Source organism: Macaca mulatta, chromosome 2 (assembly GCF_049350105.2).
Source record: "Macaca mulatta isolate MMU2019108-1 chromosome 2, T2T-MMU8v2.0, whole genome shotgun sequence".
In the NCBI taxonomy this organism is placed as follows: domain Eukaryota; kingdom Metazoa; phylum Chordata; class Mammalia; order Primates; family Cercopithecidae; genus Macaca; species Macaca mulatta.
The window spans coordinates 170,706,480-170,723,033 of record NC_133407.1 but is presented as its reverse complement, the minus strand read 5'-3'; the positions used below and the strand labels follow the sequence as shown (position 1 = coordinate 170,723,033).

At 39.4% G+C, this 16,554-nt stretch overlaps 1 protein-coding gene across 4 annotated transcripts in view; it reads left to right on the top strand.

Moving 5' to 3' along the window:
• Positions 1–10,434: 10,434 nt before the first annotated feature.
• GTPBP8 (GTP binding protein 8) overlaps positions 10,435–16,554 on the top strand; it is a 17,983-nt gene continuing 11,863 nt past the window's right edge. For 2 of the 4 annotated variants that reach the window (XM_077990748.1, XM_001105772.5), the window contains exons 1-2: positions 10,435–10,802; positions 14,627–14,757. In XM_077990748.1, coding sequence (XP_077846874.1) covers positions 10,467–10,802; positions 14,627–14,757 — 467 coding nt within the window. In that variant the 5' untranslated portion in view covers positions 10,435–10,466. 4 annotated transcript variants of the gene reach the window in all.

Genomic DNA, 16,554 nt, shown 5'->3' with positions numbered 1-16,554 from the left:
TATTCCCAACACTTTGGGAAGTTGAGGCAGGAGGATCACTTGAGCCCAGGAGTTTGAGACGAGCCTGGGCAACATAGTGACAGCCCATCTCTATAAAATGTAAAAATTGTTTTAAAAGCAGCAGTGTAAAGAAATGGATAAACGGATGGATGGATGGATGGATGGATGGATAAAAGATAGATTCCCCACCTCATTGCATGAAAATTTGTCAAGACTGCCACTTTTGGGTACCCTGGAATGCAAACTCCAAGATGGAGTTGAATGTGAAGGATTGTTATTATATTAAGGAGTAACCTCAGACCATCACTTGGGGATAAGAAGGAAGAGAAACTGATGTGGGTATAGTAAATCACACTGTACGGTAGCCCCACACCAGACTCAGCTAACCCTATGGGGAGCTATAGAGCTGAAACTGCCCCTTAGAGTTGTCCTCTGTTGTCCTGAAATGGCCAGATCTTTACACTTCTGCATCTATGAGTCATTTGTTATAGCCGCAAGAAGGATCACGACCTTGGGTAAGGCAATCCATGAAGAGGCCGATCCCTGAACTGTGGAAAACACTAACAACACTGGAGCAACAGAGTCCTTTACTGAAGGGGGTTGATGGTACCCCACAGTGTTTGTCTGCCAATTGAATAAATGTTGAAAAATAATCTGCTCTAATTCTAGTCTCAAAAATACAATGATATTCCACTCAGCCAATTGTCTTTCATTCCCAAGAAACCAAATTAATGGAAAATCTTGTCAAAAATATAACCTTGAAGGAGCTCTGCATTAAGATATTTCCTACCTGAGGTAGTCAGGTAATTTTCATCTGTAAGTGTCAACTGAGAAGTACAGAATATATGGAAATAAATTTTTTAAAGGAGAAGCCCAGTCATATACCCTGGCTAAAACTAACATCAAGGCAAAGCACGCTGAAGAGAGACAAGTATCATCTGATCTCCAGATCACCCTAATATTAAAGTCAAGAAGAATAGAACATTTTAAAAAGAAATATTCTAGACTGAGCCAAGTGGGTTTACCTTAAATGTCTCAGACAGTATTAATAAGTAAATTCGTTCTGCATAACTTTCTAACAAAAGAATATGAAGCATGAAAATTATATCAATCATAGAAGCTTATATTTACCTGAAATTTTATTCCAATTTTATTGGGCCTTTCCCAAGGAAATGATAAATGTTATGTTGATCCATCATGGTTTTATCTTATCAGTGGCTTAAAAATTTTGTCCCCAAATTACATATTTGACCATCCTGTCTAACTTTTATAAGATAATGTTTTCAGTGAATAACTGAAAAATAATTTTAGTTGGCTAAACACTAATTAGTTACATTTGGAGTTTAAGAATGTCACAATTTTTCACCTAATTTTGAGAGTAGCTTTTAAGGTTACGGCTCCTAAGTTGAACTTCCTGGGTTCAAATTTCAGTTCAGCCTCTTAGTTTTGGGTTACTGTATTATTATTATTTTTTTTTCTGTTCTCAGAGGCTATTTGATTCCTTATTCAAATCTGCTACCATTTTTGTAATTTTAGTTTTCCACCAAAACGTTTAGTCCTTTGTCTCCTGAAACATAAAAATAATATTTTAAAGTCTCTGATCATTCCAATATTTAAAGTAGCTGTGGGTAAATCTCTATTGGTTCTTTCTGTGTTTGGTCTCCTCATCTGCCAGGTATTGTGTTTTCTTTCTCAAATTGCAGAAAAATTGGAAATTATTTGAGGACCTGCAAATTTTTGTCTTCCTCTGGAGAAGATTTTCATTTGCTTCTGCCAGGAGTCTATAAACACTAGCAATCAGGAATCACCTTAATCCAGTTTTAAGGACTAGAATTTTCTGTGCAATCAGATGACTCAAAGGTAGGTTGCGGTCTATGTGCTATGGCTTGAATGTGTCATCCAAATTTCATGTTGGAAACTAATCCTCAAACTCATATGTTGATTGGAGGTACAGCATTCAGAACGTAAGCAGGATTAGATAAGGTCATCAGGTTGGGACCCTCATGATGGGACTGATGGCTTTATAATAAGAGGAAGAGAGAACTGAGTTGACATGCACACTCTTGCTCTCTAACCATGTGATACCCTTAACCATGTTATGATGAGCAAGAAGGCCCTTACCAGATGCCAGTCCCTCAAACTTGGACTCTCCAGCCTCTAGAACTGTAGGGGATAGATTTCTTTTATAAACTACCCATTCTGTGGTATTACAGTATAGTAACACAAAATGGACTAAGACACTATATAAGGGGTGATTTTATTTTCCACTCCATCCTATCCCAAACCACTCTTTCCCATTTCAAGAGGCTACCAAAGGCACTGGTCACCTTTCAACTAGCTCTTCTATATCAATCAGTAAACATCCCCAGGATAAAAGTAGTTCCAATGCCAGTTTCATCAATCTGTATTTCTTTCTTTTTCTGAATCTTGGTGAGGTAATTATTCATTACCTTGCTAGGTCACTGATACACCATCCAATAGACTTTTAAAATGATTATATCTAGATTTTCTGCTTGGCTTGAGAGGGAAGACTAATCTAAATTTCTTAGTCTGCATGTAAAAGTCCCATCCCTTGATTCTTTACTTTTCCTCATCTGTCATGTAAGTCTTTTTGGTCTCTCCTTTAAAATGTTTCCTGAATTTGACCATTTCACATCATCTCTACTCTACTAGATTAGAAAAGGAAGGATGCAGTTACAGCTTCAAAAGCATGGTTTTTAAAACTAAATCACTGTATCATTTAACTTGTGGGCAGCAGCAAAAAGGTAAACAGATACCAGAAGCCACAGAACACTTGTGTTTGGTGACTGCTTCCATTTTACCACAACTTTCTTTTTTTTTTTTTTTTTTGAGACGGAGTCTTGCTCTGTCGCCCAGGCTGGAGTGCAGTGCCCGGATCGCAGCTCACTGCAAGCTTCACCTCCCGGGTTTACGCCATTCTCCTGCCTCAGCCTCCCGAGTAGCTGGGACTACAGGCGCCCGCCACCTCGCCCGGCTAGTTTTTTTGTATTTTTTAGTAGAGACGGGGTTTCACCATGTTCGCCAGGATGGTCTCGATCTCCTGACCTCGTGATCCACCCGTCTCGGCCTCCCAAAGTGCTGGGATTACAGGCTTGAGCCACCTCGCCCGGCCTTACTACAACTTTCTGAAATGTGTTTTATTAAAGTCGTTTTTATTTTGGTCACTTGTAGCACTGATTAGGTTGTTGAAACATAAAAGCTCAGATATTCCATACATGAAATTTAAGAATTTTAAAAGTCTGAAGGCCTACATTAAGACTTTTTTCTTAAAACAATTTATGCTCCATTGACAACTAAGTTATGTTTGTATCACTATTTTCCTACTAGTGATCTTTCTTTCTTACATGCTTTCTTTTTACTTACTAATATACTACCAATAACTTGGAGTAATTTAATGTGATTTCAAAATGTGTGTAGGGAAATTGTCTAAAGAATACTGTTATGATTATCTCACATTGGGAAAAGAAGAAGTAGGAAATATGAAACTGTTGAAAACGTTTCAATGTTGAATGTTCTGTATTGAGAAAAGGAAGTCGATAAAATCTTGTTTGATTTAATATTTTTCTTTTACTTGGCTAAATATGATAAAGCAATTAAACCTGTAAGATGTAGTGCTCTGCTTCCTAGCCAAAGTATCTTTAATTCTGGAAATTTTCAGTAAATTTCCTCCTTTTACTTCATTTTTTTCAAGTACTCCCATAATATTGTTTGGTTTGCTTTTGTTTTGTGTTGTTTTGTTTTTTGAGACAGAGTTTTGCTCTGTCACCCAGGCTGGAGTGCAGTGGTATAACCTCGGCTCACTGCAACCTCTGCCTCTCAGGCTCAAGAAATTCTCATGCCTCAGCCTCCCAAGTGGTTGGGATTACGGGTGTGCACCACCATACCTGGCTAATTTTTTGCATTTACAGTAGAGAAAGGGGTTTCACCATGTCAGCCAGGCTGGTCTCCTACTCCTGGCCTCAAATTGATCTGCCCACCTCAGGCTCCCAAAGTGCTGGGATTAAAGGAGTGAGCCACCATGCCCAACCCTTATAATATTGTTATTTAAATTTCTTCTTTTTACCTTCACAGCTCTTAACTTTTAAATTCTTTATATTTTTTATCCCTTCCTAATATTTATTGGAATATTCTCCAATCTAATTATCCTGCTCACTATTTTGTTCTTCAAGTTAATATTATTCAACTATTAAACACATCCATTGAGAAATTTACTTCAACAATAATATAATTCATATCCAATATGTTCAACTGGTACTTTTTAGAAGCTTCCTGTTTCATATTTGCCATATATTCCCTTATCTCTGATGATATTTTCTGTTTTTATTTTAAATTCTTTGTCCGCCAAGTCCATTCATTCTGATTACCTCTAGAATGAATTATCTTTTTCTTATTTTTTCTTCTATTGCTTGTGGGTTCATAATGTGAGCTTGTGAGATTATACTATTATGTTAAAATCAGCTATCTTTAAAAAACAAAAAATCAGCTATCTTGGTAAATAACAGATACCTAGAGAGAGGAGTGAAAGGTCAGGTTCTGACTTATACTAGTCTAGGCAGGAGAGAGATGTATCACAGCATTCTGGGCTCAACCACTCGTGTGCCCACCAACCATGAGATCCTGCCTATGAGGTAATCACCTAGTACTACTACACCAGGCATTGTTCCTTTCTAGAGAGTAATCACAAAACATTGTTTGAATCTGATTGTCCAGCCCCTAGAGGAGGATGGGGAAGGAGGTTGGAGGGAATGTTCAAGGACATTGCTGCACTCAACTCCAGCTAAATCTGATGTTCACACAGTTGAATCACCAATTCATTGCATTCCTCTCCAGAGGCCCCATATTTTATTATAGGTGGCTGAGACAGCAGCTTTGATTACAACCTCCTTCCACAGGAATAATTCTAGTTTTGCCATGTCCTATTAATATGACTAGAGAAGGTCTGCCCCACTTTTCTCAGAAATCTCCAGAGAAATCACTTGTATTTAGAGCAGAACCTGGAATACATCTTTCCTACAAGTATACAATCTCACAATAAGTGCAGGTGAGAAACTTCTCATTTTTAAATGTTTTTATCTTTAATCTATGTGCAGAAAACAGTTCACGTAGCAGGCCTGTGGCTGCTACCCTTAGAAAGATTTGTTTACAAGATTGGCACTGGGCTGACATTTGAGAACTTGACTGGTAAACAGTTTCCTGTATGAATAGAAAACGATCTATTCATGATAAGTGGCTCACTGTATCTAAACTATTTGTACAAACAATGTGGTACATCACGATGCTGTTTTCCTTCTGCAAATCTGAACTTTCAGTGACTATAGTCAGTCACACAGGCACTAGATGCCTATATGATCAGCACTCGATAAAAACCCTGGACTCCTAGGCTCAGGTGAGCTTTCCTTGTAGACAACATTTCACACATGTTGTTAAAACTCATAGCTGGCAGAATTAATTGCATCCTGTGCAACTTAGGGGACGATTAGAAGCTTGCGCGTGGCTTCCTCCAAACTTCGAGTGCCTTTTCCCTTTGCCAGGCTTGCTTTGTATTCTTTTGTTGTGGTAAATTATAGGCATAAGTACAACTATATGCTGAGTCCTGTGCATCCTTGTTCACCTCATTTGGGAGCTAGTCTTGGGAACACCTGACACACTCTACCTATGAATAAGTTAAAAATTTGAATATGTGCCAATATATCTGCCTGTGAATGTTGCCTCATCCCCTCAGGGTGTTAGAGAACATTCCATTCACTTCCAATAAGGCAACAAGATATAAACTAGATGTGTACTACAAATAATAAATCTCAAGAATAATAATTTATACTCTAAGAAATTAAGTCTGGGCGCAGTGGCTCATGCCTATAATCCCAGCACTTTGGGAGGCTAAGGCAAGATGATTTCTTGAGGCTAGGAGTTCAAAACCAACCTGGGCAACATAGTGAGACTCTGTCTCTCAAAAAAACAAAAACAAAAACAAAAACAAACTTTGTACAATTAGCCAAGGGTGGTTGAGTGCCTGTCCTCCCAGCTACTTAGGAGGCTGAGGCAGGAAGATCACTTGAGCCCAGGAGGTTGAGACTATAGTGAGCCATGATTGTGCCCACTCCAGCGTGGGCAACAGAGTGAGACCTTGTCTCTAAAACAAAAGAAGAAATTAGGTGACCAAATCAAACTTGTGCCACAAATTTGTGTCAATGTGTCAGATAATATCTAAAGTAAAATTTTAAAATGAACGTTGCACAGAAAACCTGAGAAAAAATATAATTAAATGTATTTTAAATTTAAATCATTCATTCAGATAGTAGTTATTACAATTTAAGTAATTTATGTGGAAGTTTCTCCCATATCATCCTCCTTCAAATAAAGCCTCTTTCATCTTCCTTTGTCCCAGTATTTTCTTCCTAATACAAGAGTTTGAGATCCCAATTTGAAAGTAACCAGGTCTTTCTCATAGTTTATCAGTACTCAGATAAATTCCTGGCATAGCAGGCACTCAATAAATGTTCATTATTGCTGTTAAGACAAGGGGAAAAGTCAGGGTAAGAAAGGTCTAGCGGAAATCAGACACTGAGACCTAATCCATTCCCTCTCTCTAGTTCTAGAAGTAAGTTTTGCTAGAGTCCCTGCTCTTGCTTCTGTCAGGACATTCAAACCATGTTTAACTTAGGATGCGAGTTCTCTGATATCCCCAATGTCCCCTCCCTATCTAGGCCTACAAAGCTTACCTTCTTCATGTCTTAGATGGATTCCATAAGCTTGAAACCTATAGGACCTGGACATAAATTGGGATCACTCTGGACCCAATGGCCATTCGCTATAGAGGCAGACATCGCAGTAAGAACAATTGAGAGGATCCTGTCCTACCTATCTTCCTTCTATTCTCAGCTGAGCATGACAGGGTATAACTACGACATTTAGGGCAGATGAATTTTAGCAATAAAAGCTGATTGTAGGGATGATGTATAACACCTGTCAAAGTAATATTAAATTTTTAAAACCTTGTTAACTTTGTGGTAAACTACCTCCTTGGTATCAAAACGGAAGGCACTTTTTCTCAGAAGGTTGGCCACACATACATCCTAAGTCATACTGGGAATAAGCCATGTGATTATCTGGGGTAAGCATTCCAGGGAGAAGTACAAGGACAGAGAGGCAGGTGTGTGTATACGGCTTGCTTGAAAAACAGCAAGGAAGCCAGTGTGGCTGGAATGTAGATGAAGTCAGACAAGAGTGGAAGAAGAAAACGAAAGATCATGGAGAGCTTTTTAGGTTAGTGCAAGGACTTTTTCTATGAGTGAGACAGGAGGCTCTTGGAGGTTTAGCTTATATTTTAACAGGATCATGGTTGCTGCCATTCAAATGGGGAAAGTACTCTTGTCCCCCTGGCAGGGCATGTGACAGGGAGTGGCTCGCTTCTTCAGGGCCCCACTGCTCAAACCTCTAGGGGGGCATACAGACGGGCAGGTTGTGGGGCTCCGACCCCACGGCAGCATCTAGGGGTGGATGTTTACAGCTCCTGAAGCCCCAGCGGGCATGTGCTACTGTGTGCTCTTTTAGTTTTGTCATCTATAGGCGGCTTTCTACCTTGTCACAAGGACAGAGAGCTTTCGATATCCTGAGTTCTTGCCTTGGTGTACTGGAAGAATCGGATCACACATGGGCTTGGAGAATGAGTGCATGGTTTTGAGTGGAAGTAGCTCACAGCAGAAAGGGGAGCCAGAAGGGAAATGGTTTTCCCCAGGAGTTCAGCCACTCAGCAGCCCTCTAACCACCCCTGCCAAACTCTGCATCATTCTGCTGGTCAATGGCCTGCTGGTGGGCAGCCTGCTCCCCTCGACGTCCTCTTGACATCCAGCAGCTTGTCTTCTTCCACCAACGTGTTCCTCTCAAGGTCCAGCCACTTGTACATCTGCCTGCTAGGTGTCGGGGGTTTTTATAGGCACAGGATGGGGGCGTAGCAGACCAGGGTGGTTTTCGGAAATGCAACATTTGGGCACAAAGCCAGAAGTGCCTGTCCTCATCTAGGTCCGTGGGCACAGGCCGGGGGTGGAGCTCTAGCCAGGGACCTGCCCTTCTCCTCCTCACACTTCCCTGCCCCGCTTCCCTATCACCATGTTGCAAATATACTGAAGGGGGCAAAGGGCAAAGGTGGGTAATCAATTTGAAAGCTACTGCAATAATCTAGGTGGGAGATAATGGTGGCTTGTATCAGGGTGGTAGCAGTGGATGTGCTAAAAAGTATCCAATTCAGGATATGTTTTGAAGGTAAAGCCAAGAGGATTGTTAACAACTTGGACTTTGGGTAACAGAAAAAAGGAGTCCAGAATTTCTCCCAAGATTTTCGGCTAGGTCAACTGGAGAAATGAAGGTGCCATTGTCTCTTACAGATTAGGAGACAATTAGAGAATATTAGAAATTCCGTTTTGGACACAGTAAATGGGAGGCGCATATTAATAGACAGCAAGGTTTTCTAATCTACAGTCCTTCTTTTCCCTACTTGGACTAAAACCCTATTCTGAATCTTAGCCCTGACCTAGCCCTGATCTAGCAGGCTAGATCTACACTTATTGGTTAAGCTCCTACTCCACACACAAAAAGACCACCTCCAACCAAGATGCTGCCAACAACAACAGATTCACAGTACTATTGCCAGAACCTAGAAAGTTCTGTCATAACATCCTATCCACCAGATTTCATTCCCTTCAATACTAATTTTGTTTTTATTTTTTTAGGGACAGTCTCGTTTTGTTGCCCAGGCTCAAGCGATCCTCCTGCCTTAGCCTCCCAAAGTGCTGGGATTACAGGTGTGAGCCTCTTTTCCTGGGCTTTGATAATTCCCTGTAGACCAGATAATTTCCATTGCAGCCCTACAATGGGGTTATTATTAACTAATTCCTCCCAATTCTAACCCCTTGTTACTAGTATGTCTCACTGCTATGTATGTTTCATATTTAAAATTCTGCAAATTAGGAAAGAGTTTAATCATGTTGAGGGAAAACACAGTGCATTATTAACTCTAAACCATCCTTCTGAAGTTTCATATGCTTTGTTTATACAGATGTTTTTAAAAGATGAAGTGAAAGAGAAAAATATATATATAAATTGTCAAGTGGTTTTACTAGTCATACTTTCCAGTAGACTGTTTGATCCTTCAAGCTTTGTATGACAAGAAAATTTGTTGCAAAAACTGTCCTGTCAAATAATTCTAAAATGATTTGTCCTATCAAATGAACCCCAAAATGATTTAGAATTCAGAACCATGAATGATTATTAAATGAATACTCTAAGGTCTATTAATCCCGGAACACCTCTAAAACCTTTCTAAGAATTGCCAAAACTCTTTTATACTCTTATTTCCAAATCTGGGGCTCCAAGATTTGAAAACAAAATGGCATGTATAAAAGCACTTTCAAAGTATATTACATACACAGTAATAAGAATCCCAAATTTCTGATGTATATAAGAGTGTTATATACACTTTTATATATGCAGGAGCGAGAATAGCGAACAGAAAAGCACCCCAAACTCTAACGCAAAGATCAATAAAATATTAGCCAGCCAGCAGCACATCAGGCTGCCGTATTGGATGCCTTCAAAGTCGTTGCTTCTTTCTGTTCATTAACTTTTGTATCGTATTTATTCAAGAATTGTCCTGTTTAGTTATTGAACTACCTGGGGAATAGCTCAAGAAACCATGAGTTACCCTTTCTCTGCTATATGCTGCTGAGGTTTTAGAAAAACTAGTTTATTTAATATACGAATATTTTTCAGTTATTCATTTCATCATTATGATACCTGAATCTCCCATTTCAGCACTGATCGGCTTTAGGGAGAAACTTTTGAAATAAGATGATATTATGAAAGGTCCAGGAAACAATTCTCTAACATCTATGCAAAATTGTTTTTGTAAGAAATCTCTGAAGTTTAATGACATTTCCTGCAGGTATAGCGAAGGCGGAAATACAAACAGTCCCTTCCACGAAAACGAGGTGCTTTTACAATCACATTTCTCATCAGCTCTTTTCTTTTTTTGCAAAAGTGTTTATCCTAGTGATGTGGATTTATGACAAACGTCAACGGTTAATAAGATAACCAAAAACTGTGAAAATCAAGCGTTCCTGGAATGTATCAGAGCTTCACACTGCTAGTCCTTCGCTTGAGACTCAAGGGCCACATGGCCAGGTAAGTAACCTCTGGAAACCGTTAAACATCCTTCCAGTAAGACAAAATCGTTAAGCCCAAAGTGTTAAAGAAACCCAGTGAGCTGTTCCCCGCAGGTCACCGCCTGCCTCCACCCTCCTCCCGCTCACTGAACGCAAAAAGCTTAGACGGGAACGAAAGAGGCCAGAGGAGACTACAACTCCCAGCAGGCGTCGCGGCGGCAACTGGCGCTCACGCACGCGCAACCCAGGACACAGGAGTAAAGTCGGCCCGCCTTCTGGGAAGGGAGAATGGCGGCTCCCGGGCTGCGGCTGGGAGCGGAAAGGCTGTTTGCAATGCCTGGGGTGCTGGAGCTACTGAGCCGCTCTAACAGCACGTCCCAAGCCTTTGCTGAGGTGCTGCGGCTGCCGAAGCAGCAGCTGAGGAAGCTGCTGTACCCGCTGCAGGAAGTCGAGCGGTTCCTCGCCCCCGACAGGAGGCAAGACCTTCACCTGCGTATCTTTGACCCGAGCCCGGAGGACATCGCGAGGGCGGACAACGTCTTCACGGCCACTAAAGGGAACCGCATCGACTACGTCAGCTCTGCCATTCGTATAGACCACGCCCCGGACCTCCCCCGGCCTGAGGTGAGAGGCGATTCTCACGGTTCACCTGCGCGCCGGCGTCACAGCGCTAACAGCTGTCCCGGCTGTCGGGCTCGCGGGAGATTTTGCTGTTGTATTTTCTAGCTTTGTGTGAGCGCATGTATTATTTTAACTAAATAGATATACGCCGATGCTCCATGTACGTGGGGATACCCGATAAATCCATCGTAAGTAGAAAATGCAGTCAATACCCCATAAACCTATCGTAAAGTCAAAAATCGTTAAGTTGACCCGCTGTAAGCCAGACTGCCTGTATACAGTTTAAATTATTTTGGGAATGAATATAGAAGACTTAAAAGTGCTTTAAAAGGTTTTCAAACCCAAACTAAGCATTCAAAAAATTAACTCTGTCCTTTTTTCTCCTATTTAAGTAGGGAAAACATGCCAGACAAATTAGACAGAATTTAGACAGTGAATAATAGGAAACGAGTAATTGTTTCACAAATGAGATAGTCCTTATCAATAAGTAACTTTCGCCTAATCTAAATTTCCTATCATTTGCAAAAATAATAATTATCTCTAGATGGCAATAATGTGGAAAGTTTTTTATAACAACGTTTATTAGTGAAATTTCATGAGTGAGCATTTTTGCATGTCCTGCAATTTAATGATATTCTCTTCTAAGTCTGCTAAAAGGCATCTCAACTCTCCATATGTATTTACATTAAGTGCACCATCGCCCAGAGATATTTCATCTAAATATATGTAGAACTATAGTCAGATATTTTGTGTAAATATATGTAGAACTATAGTCAGGATTCAAGGAGTACCTCAATTATTTAATGATTTTGAGACAGCCCTTGCTTTTTTATTTAAGCTTCTAAATTACTGGACTTTTTTGTAATTCGTTTTTAAAATTCAGTTTAATCTACATAATAACATTAGATTTGCTCTGGCACAGCATTTAAAATTTTTGCAGGACTCCGATCAATTAATTTTGAAGGAGTGACCAGAATTTTCCAGGATAGGTTCCCTGGCCCCTGCCCAGTAAATGTCCCCTAGTTGTCTTGATAACCAAAAATGCCCTTAAAATCTCCAACATGTCCCTCAAGGGGCAGTACGGCCGTCATTGAGAACAACTGATTGGCATTGTACCCCACTCCCTCAATACCATGTTCAAAAGCAGAGCCATGTGTATTAATGGTTAATATCGAGAATATTCTGTTGTTTTCCACACTATAGAGGAGAAAAGCTTAATTGGAACAAGAGAGATCAAGGGAAAAGAGTACGTTTTTAAATTGCAGTGGTGTTACAGTATACCATGGGGGTGCCTGAGAAAATGTGCTTCCAAACATGTAGTTGTACTTTTCATCTAGTTCTGTTGAACTACATTTAGTTTTTACCCTAAAAAGCTTTGTAAATATGAAATACGTAATAACAGTTGCATATATTCTTGAGTAGCGTAGTGAAACTAAAAGCACAGATTGTAGATATACATGTCCTGAGTTCAAATCCCAACTCGTTCACATTGTAGCTGTATAATTTGGGGTTATTGTGTTCTCTCATCCGTAAAAAGGGGATAATATCACCTACTTCCTAGGATGCTGTAAAAAAAAAATAGAATATATGCTGAATGCTTAAAATGGTGTCTAGCACATTGAATTCATTCAATAAATATTAGCTATGTTAGAATTTGAAGTTTTTTGCATCTAATGCAGCATATCATATACAGCTAGTACTTATCTTCTTTTTTCTTGTATAAGGTGTGTTTTATAGGCAGAAGCAATGTTGGAAAATCATCCCTAATCAAGGCTTTATTTTCACTGGCCCCTGAGGTCGAAGTCAGAGTCTCCAAAAAACCAGTACGTTGAAGTTTTTAAATATGTTTGGACTATCTCTTGGATTAACTAACATGAATAATAAATGCTGGAAGGTATAAGAAATCATAATTGCTAAGTTCCTAGAGAAGTGATTTCTTTCAAAAAAGTAATAAAGTAAGACATCCTAATGCCTGTGTATTTCTCTGAAGAAAAGGAAGTGTAGCTGGATTTATTTTAGTAGTCTAGACAATATCTTCAGAAAATCTTTCTTTATCCAAATTTTGCAAAGAGTTGCCAAATAAAGTGTGTTATTGTCATTCTATATTTCCTTCTGTAACAGTGATCATCTAGTTCTACACTGATTGTAGGGGAAATGGCTTTTAGGTTTTTCTCGCTTTTTTCCTCCTAGAATCTTTTTTAAGGTATAAGGTACATGAATTAGTTACACAAACACATTCAGCATATTCTTATGTGCTTGTTTTCCTAACCAGTCTGCTGTAATAGCTTTCTATCACTTTCTAATTCCCTCTGCTTTCTTCTCAATGACGCAGTCTCTACCAGTATCTAAGATACCCTTTCTTCAAAATCACCCCCACTTTCTCTCACCTTATCTGGCCATGGTAAACCTTTCCACCAACCCTAATGTTCACTATCCCTGTGTATGTGCGTGCGCGAGTGCACACACACCCCTTTCATTGAGTTGGAACCCTTCCATGAAACTTCACTGGGTCTTTTCTTGCTCCCCACTTCATAAAATGATTCTCTGGCTCCATTGCTAATTATTCTTTCCATTCCTTAACCCTCCCATCCTTACTCCTGCCCTGCCTTACCAAATAAATCAGCTAAATGATCACTTCTAAGTAGAGTGATCTCCTTCCTTTTGTGAGAGTACAATGGAGGAAATGTATTCTTGACATTCCCAATCTGTAATTCTAAAATCATTTTCCTATAGACAAGTAAACTGACTGGGAACTTAAAATCATTTATAAAAATCTTTCCTTTGGTAATATTTGTTCTAAGATCCAAACAATTGGCTTAACTTTTAAAATTGCCTATCATGCTGGGCGCAGTGGCTCACACCTGTAATCCCAGCACTTTGGGAGCCTGAGGCGGTCGGATCACCTGAGGTTGGGAGCTCGAGACCAGCCTGACCAACATGGAGAAACCGTTTCCACTAAAAATATAAAATTAGCCTGGCGTGGTGGTGCATTCCTGTAATTCCAGCTACTCGGGAGGCTGAGGCAGGAGAATCACTTGAACCTGGGAGGTGGAGGTTGCAGTGAGCTGAGATTGCGCCATTGCACTCCAGCCTGGGCAACAAGATCGAAACTCTGTCTCAAAAAAGTAAAATAAAATTGCCTATCATAATCTTATCTTTTCTGATTAATATATGTCCTATGGACATAAAACTACGAATAAACCAGTTTTCATCATCTGTGCATCAATTTTAGTTGCACAAACATTTTGTAATTATATTGTCTATACAGTAAAAAATTGTTTAATGAAAGCACTAAAATCCACCTAATAAAATATGCAAAACATCTTGATTTTAGGGAAGCAATAGTCTAGGTATAGGAAACGATCAGACTTTGGATCTAGGTTTTATGAAAATGTGTATGACTGATGGTAAGCATTTTAACCCATCCTTGCCATAATTAGTTTCTCTTTAAAGTGGAGATATATTGTTCATCAGAGAATGTTGACTGATGCAGTCACAATTTAGAACAGGGTGAATTTGTCACTAAGAGTTAATCCAATAGGAAAGACTCCAAAATATTTTGCCCATATGTTTCTAATATGGAATCTAAAGTTCTTCTTAAGTCATACAGATTCTTTTTTTAAAATGAAGCAAAAAGTAGTATCATCTAAACTTATCTCCAGCCATGCCCCTTCTGTCTTCTCTTCCTGTTCAACATCAGCATAGTTAAGGTTATATGTACTTGACTTTTAATAAATATTTGTTGATTAACTGGAAAACACTTTGAATCATTAAGTAGATGGAGGACCTATCTTAAGACAGCTTTTTTTTCCTATTTACTTTATCAGGGACACACAAAGAAAATGAATTTTTTCAAAGTTGGAAAACATTTTACAGTGGTGGACATGCCAGGTTATGGCTATAGAGCACCTGAAGATTTTGTTGACATGGTAGAGACCTATCTAAAAGAACGAAGAAAGTAAGGAAAATATTTTCTTATAATAGTTATACATTTAACCCCAAAGCATGTTTTCATCAGTAGAGTATTATACACATGATTAACACTTCAGTTTTATCAAATGACTTATTTTATAAGGTCCATTTTATTCTCATAATATTCCACAATACAACATCTAGGACCAAGGTGTATACTGCTTGCTTGTTTTCTGTCTGTGGTTTAGTTTACCCTTAATATTAAATTTAAGTGTTTTCTCAAATTTTAATTGAGACTAAAGAGTACTCAGCATAGTTAATTTTTTTTTTTTTTTTTTTTTTTTTTGAGACAGTCTCATTCTGTGACCCAGGCTGGAGTGCAGTGGCACGATCTAGAGTCACTGCAACCTCCATCTCCCGGGTTCAAGTGATTCTCCTGCCTCAGCCTCCCAAGTAGCTGGGACTATAGGTGTGCACCACCATGCTCAGCTCATTTTTGTATTTTTAGTAGAGATGGAGTTTCACCATGTTGGCCAGGCTGGTCTCAAACTCCTGGCCTCAGGTGATCCAACCACCTCGGCTTCCCAGAGTGTGGGATTACAGGTGTGAGCCACTGTGCCCGGCCCATTAATTTTTTTTTAAACCAAACTCTTACCTGGCTAATTTTGAAAATGAAAATTGTTGGTTAAAATCAGTAAATTCTGATCATCTTAAAATACTTCAGACATCAGATCTGCTGCAAATAATATCTCTTTTTTGTCTCCTTATGTAGTCAAGTAATAGTTCTGTTTCAAAAATTGCACCATATATAGAAAATTGATGTTAATCTTTTGAAATGTAAAAAAATGTTTATAAGTATCTTATTTGTTGTAGCTTTACATAGAGGGTAAAATCATATATTTACATAAGAAAATGCAAAATATAATTTGTCTGGTTTCTGTTATCTATTAGTGTTAGGGTAATAAAGGCCAAGGTGGGCAGATCACGAGGTCCGGAGATCGAGACCATCTTGGCTAACATGGTGAAACCCCGTCTCTACTAAAAATACAAAAAATTAGCCGGGCATGGTGGCGGTGCCTATAGTCCCAGCTACTCGGGAGGCTGAGGCAGGAGAATGGCATGAACCTGGGAGGCAGAGCTTGCAGTGAGCCGAGATCGTGCCACTGTGCTCCCGCCTGGGCAACAGAGCGAGACTCCGTCTCAAAAAAAAGAAAAAAAATTCTATACAGGCCAGGCACAGCAGCTCATGCCTGTAATCCCAGCACTTTGGGAGGCCAAGGCCAGTGGATCACTTGAGGTCAGGAGTTCGAGACCAGCCTGGCAACATGGTAAAACCTCGACTCTACTAAAAATACAACAACAAAAAATTAGCCAGGCATGGTGGTGCATGCCTGTAATCCCAACTACTCAGGAGACTGAGGCAGGAGAATCACTCGAACCCAGGAGGCGGAGGTTAGTGGCCCAAGATCGTGCCACTGCATTCCAGACTGGGCAACAGAATGAGGTTCTAAAAAAACAAAGTTTTCTAACTAATGGTTAATTTGATTTTTATAAATTATGGTTTCTATAATTTATAATCTGTAATTTATGGTTAATTTGATTTGTGTCTCTTTCTCCTCGAGTTTAAGCTTTTAGAGGAGGGAAGTCACTCATTATATATCAAGTCCCAGGCAGAATGTCTTATGTCCAATATATCCTTATTGAATTAAGTTAATATTTAGTGAATTTAGTTATTGAAAGTAAATAGCACTGAGACCTACTGGACTGCAGGATAAACTTCTGGCAAATTGAGAATTCCTTTTGCCTGAAGAAATTTTTAAATTTTGGATTGAGATTTACTCCA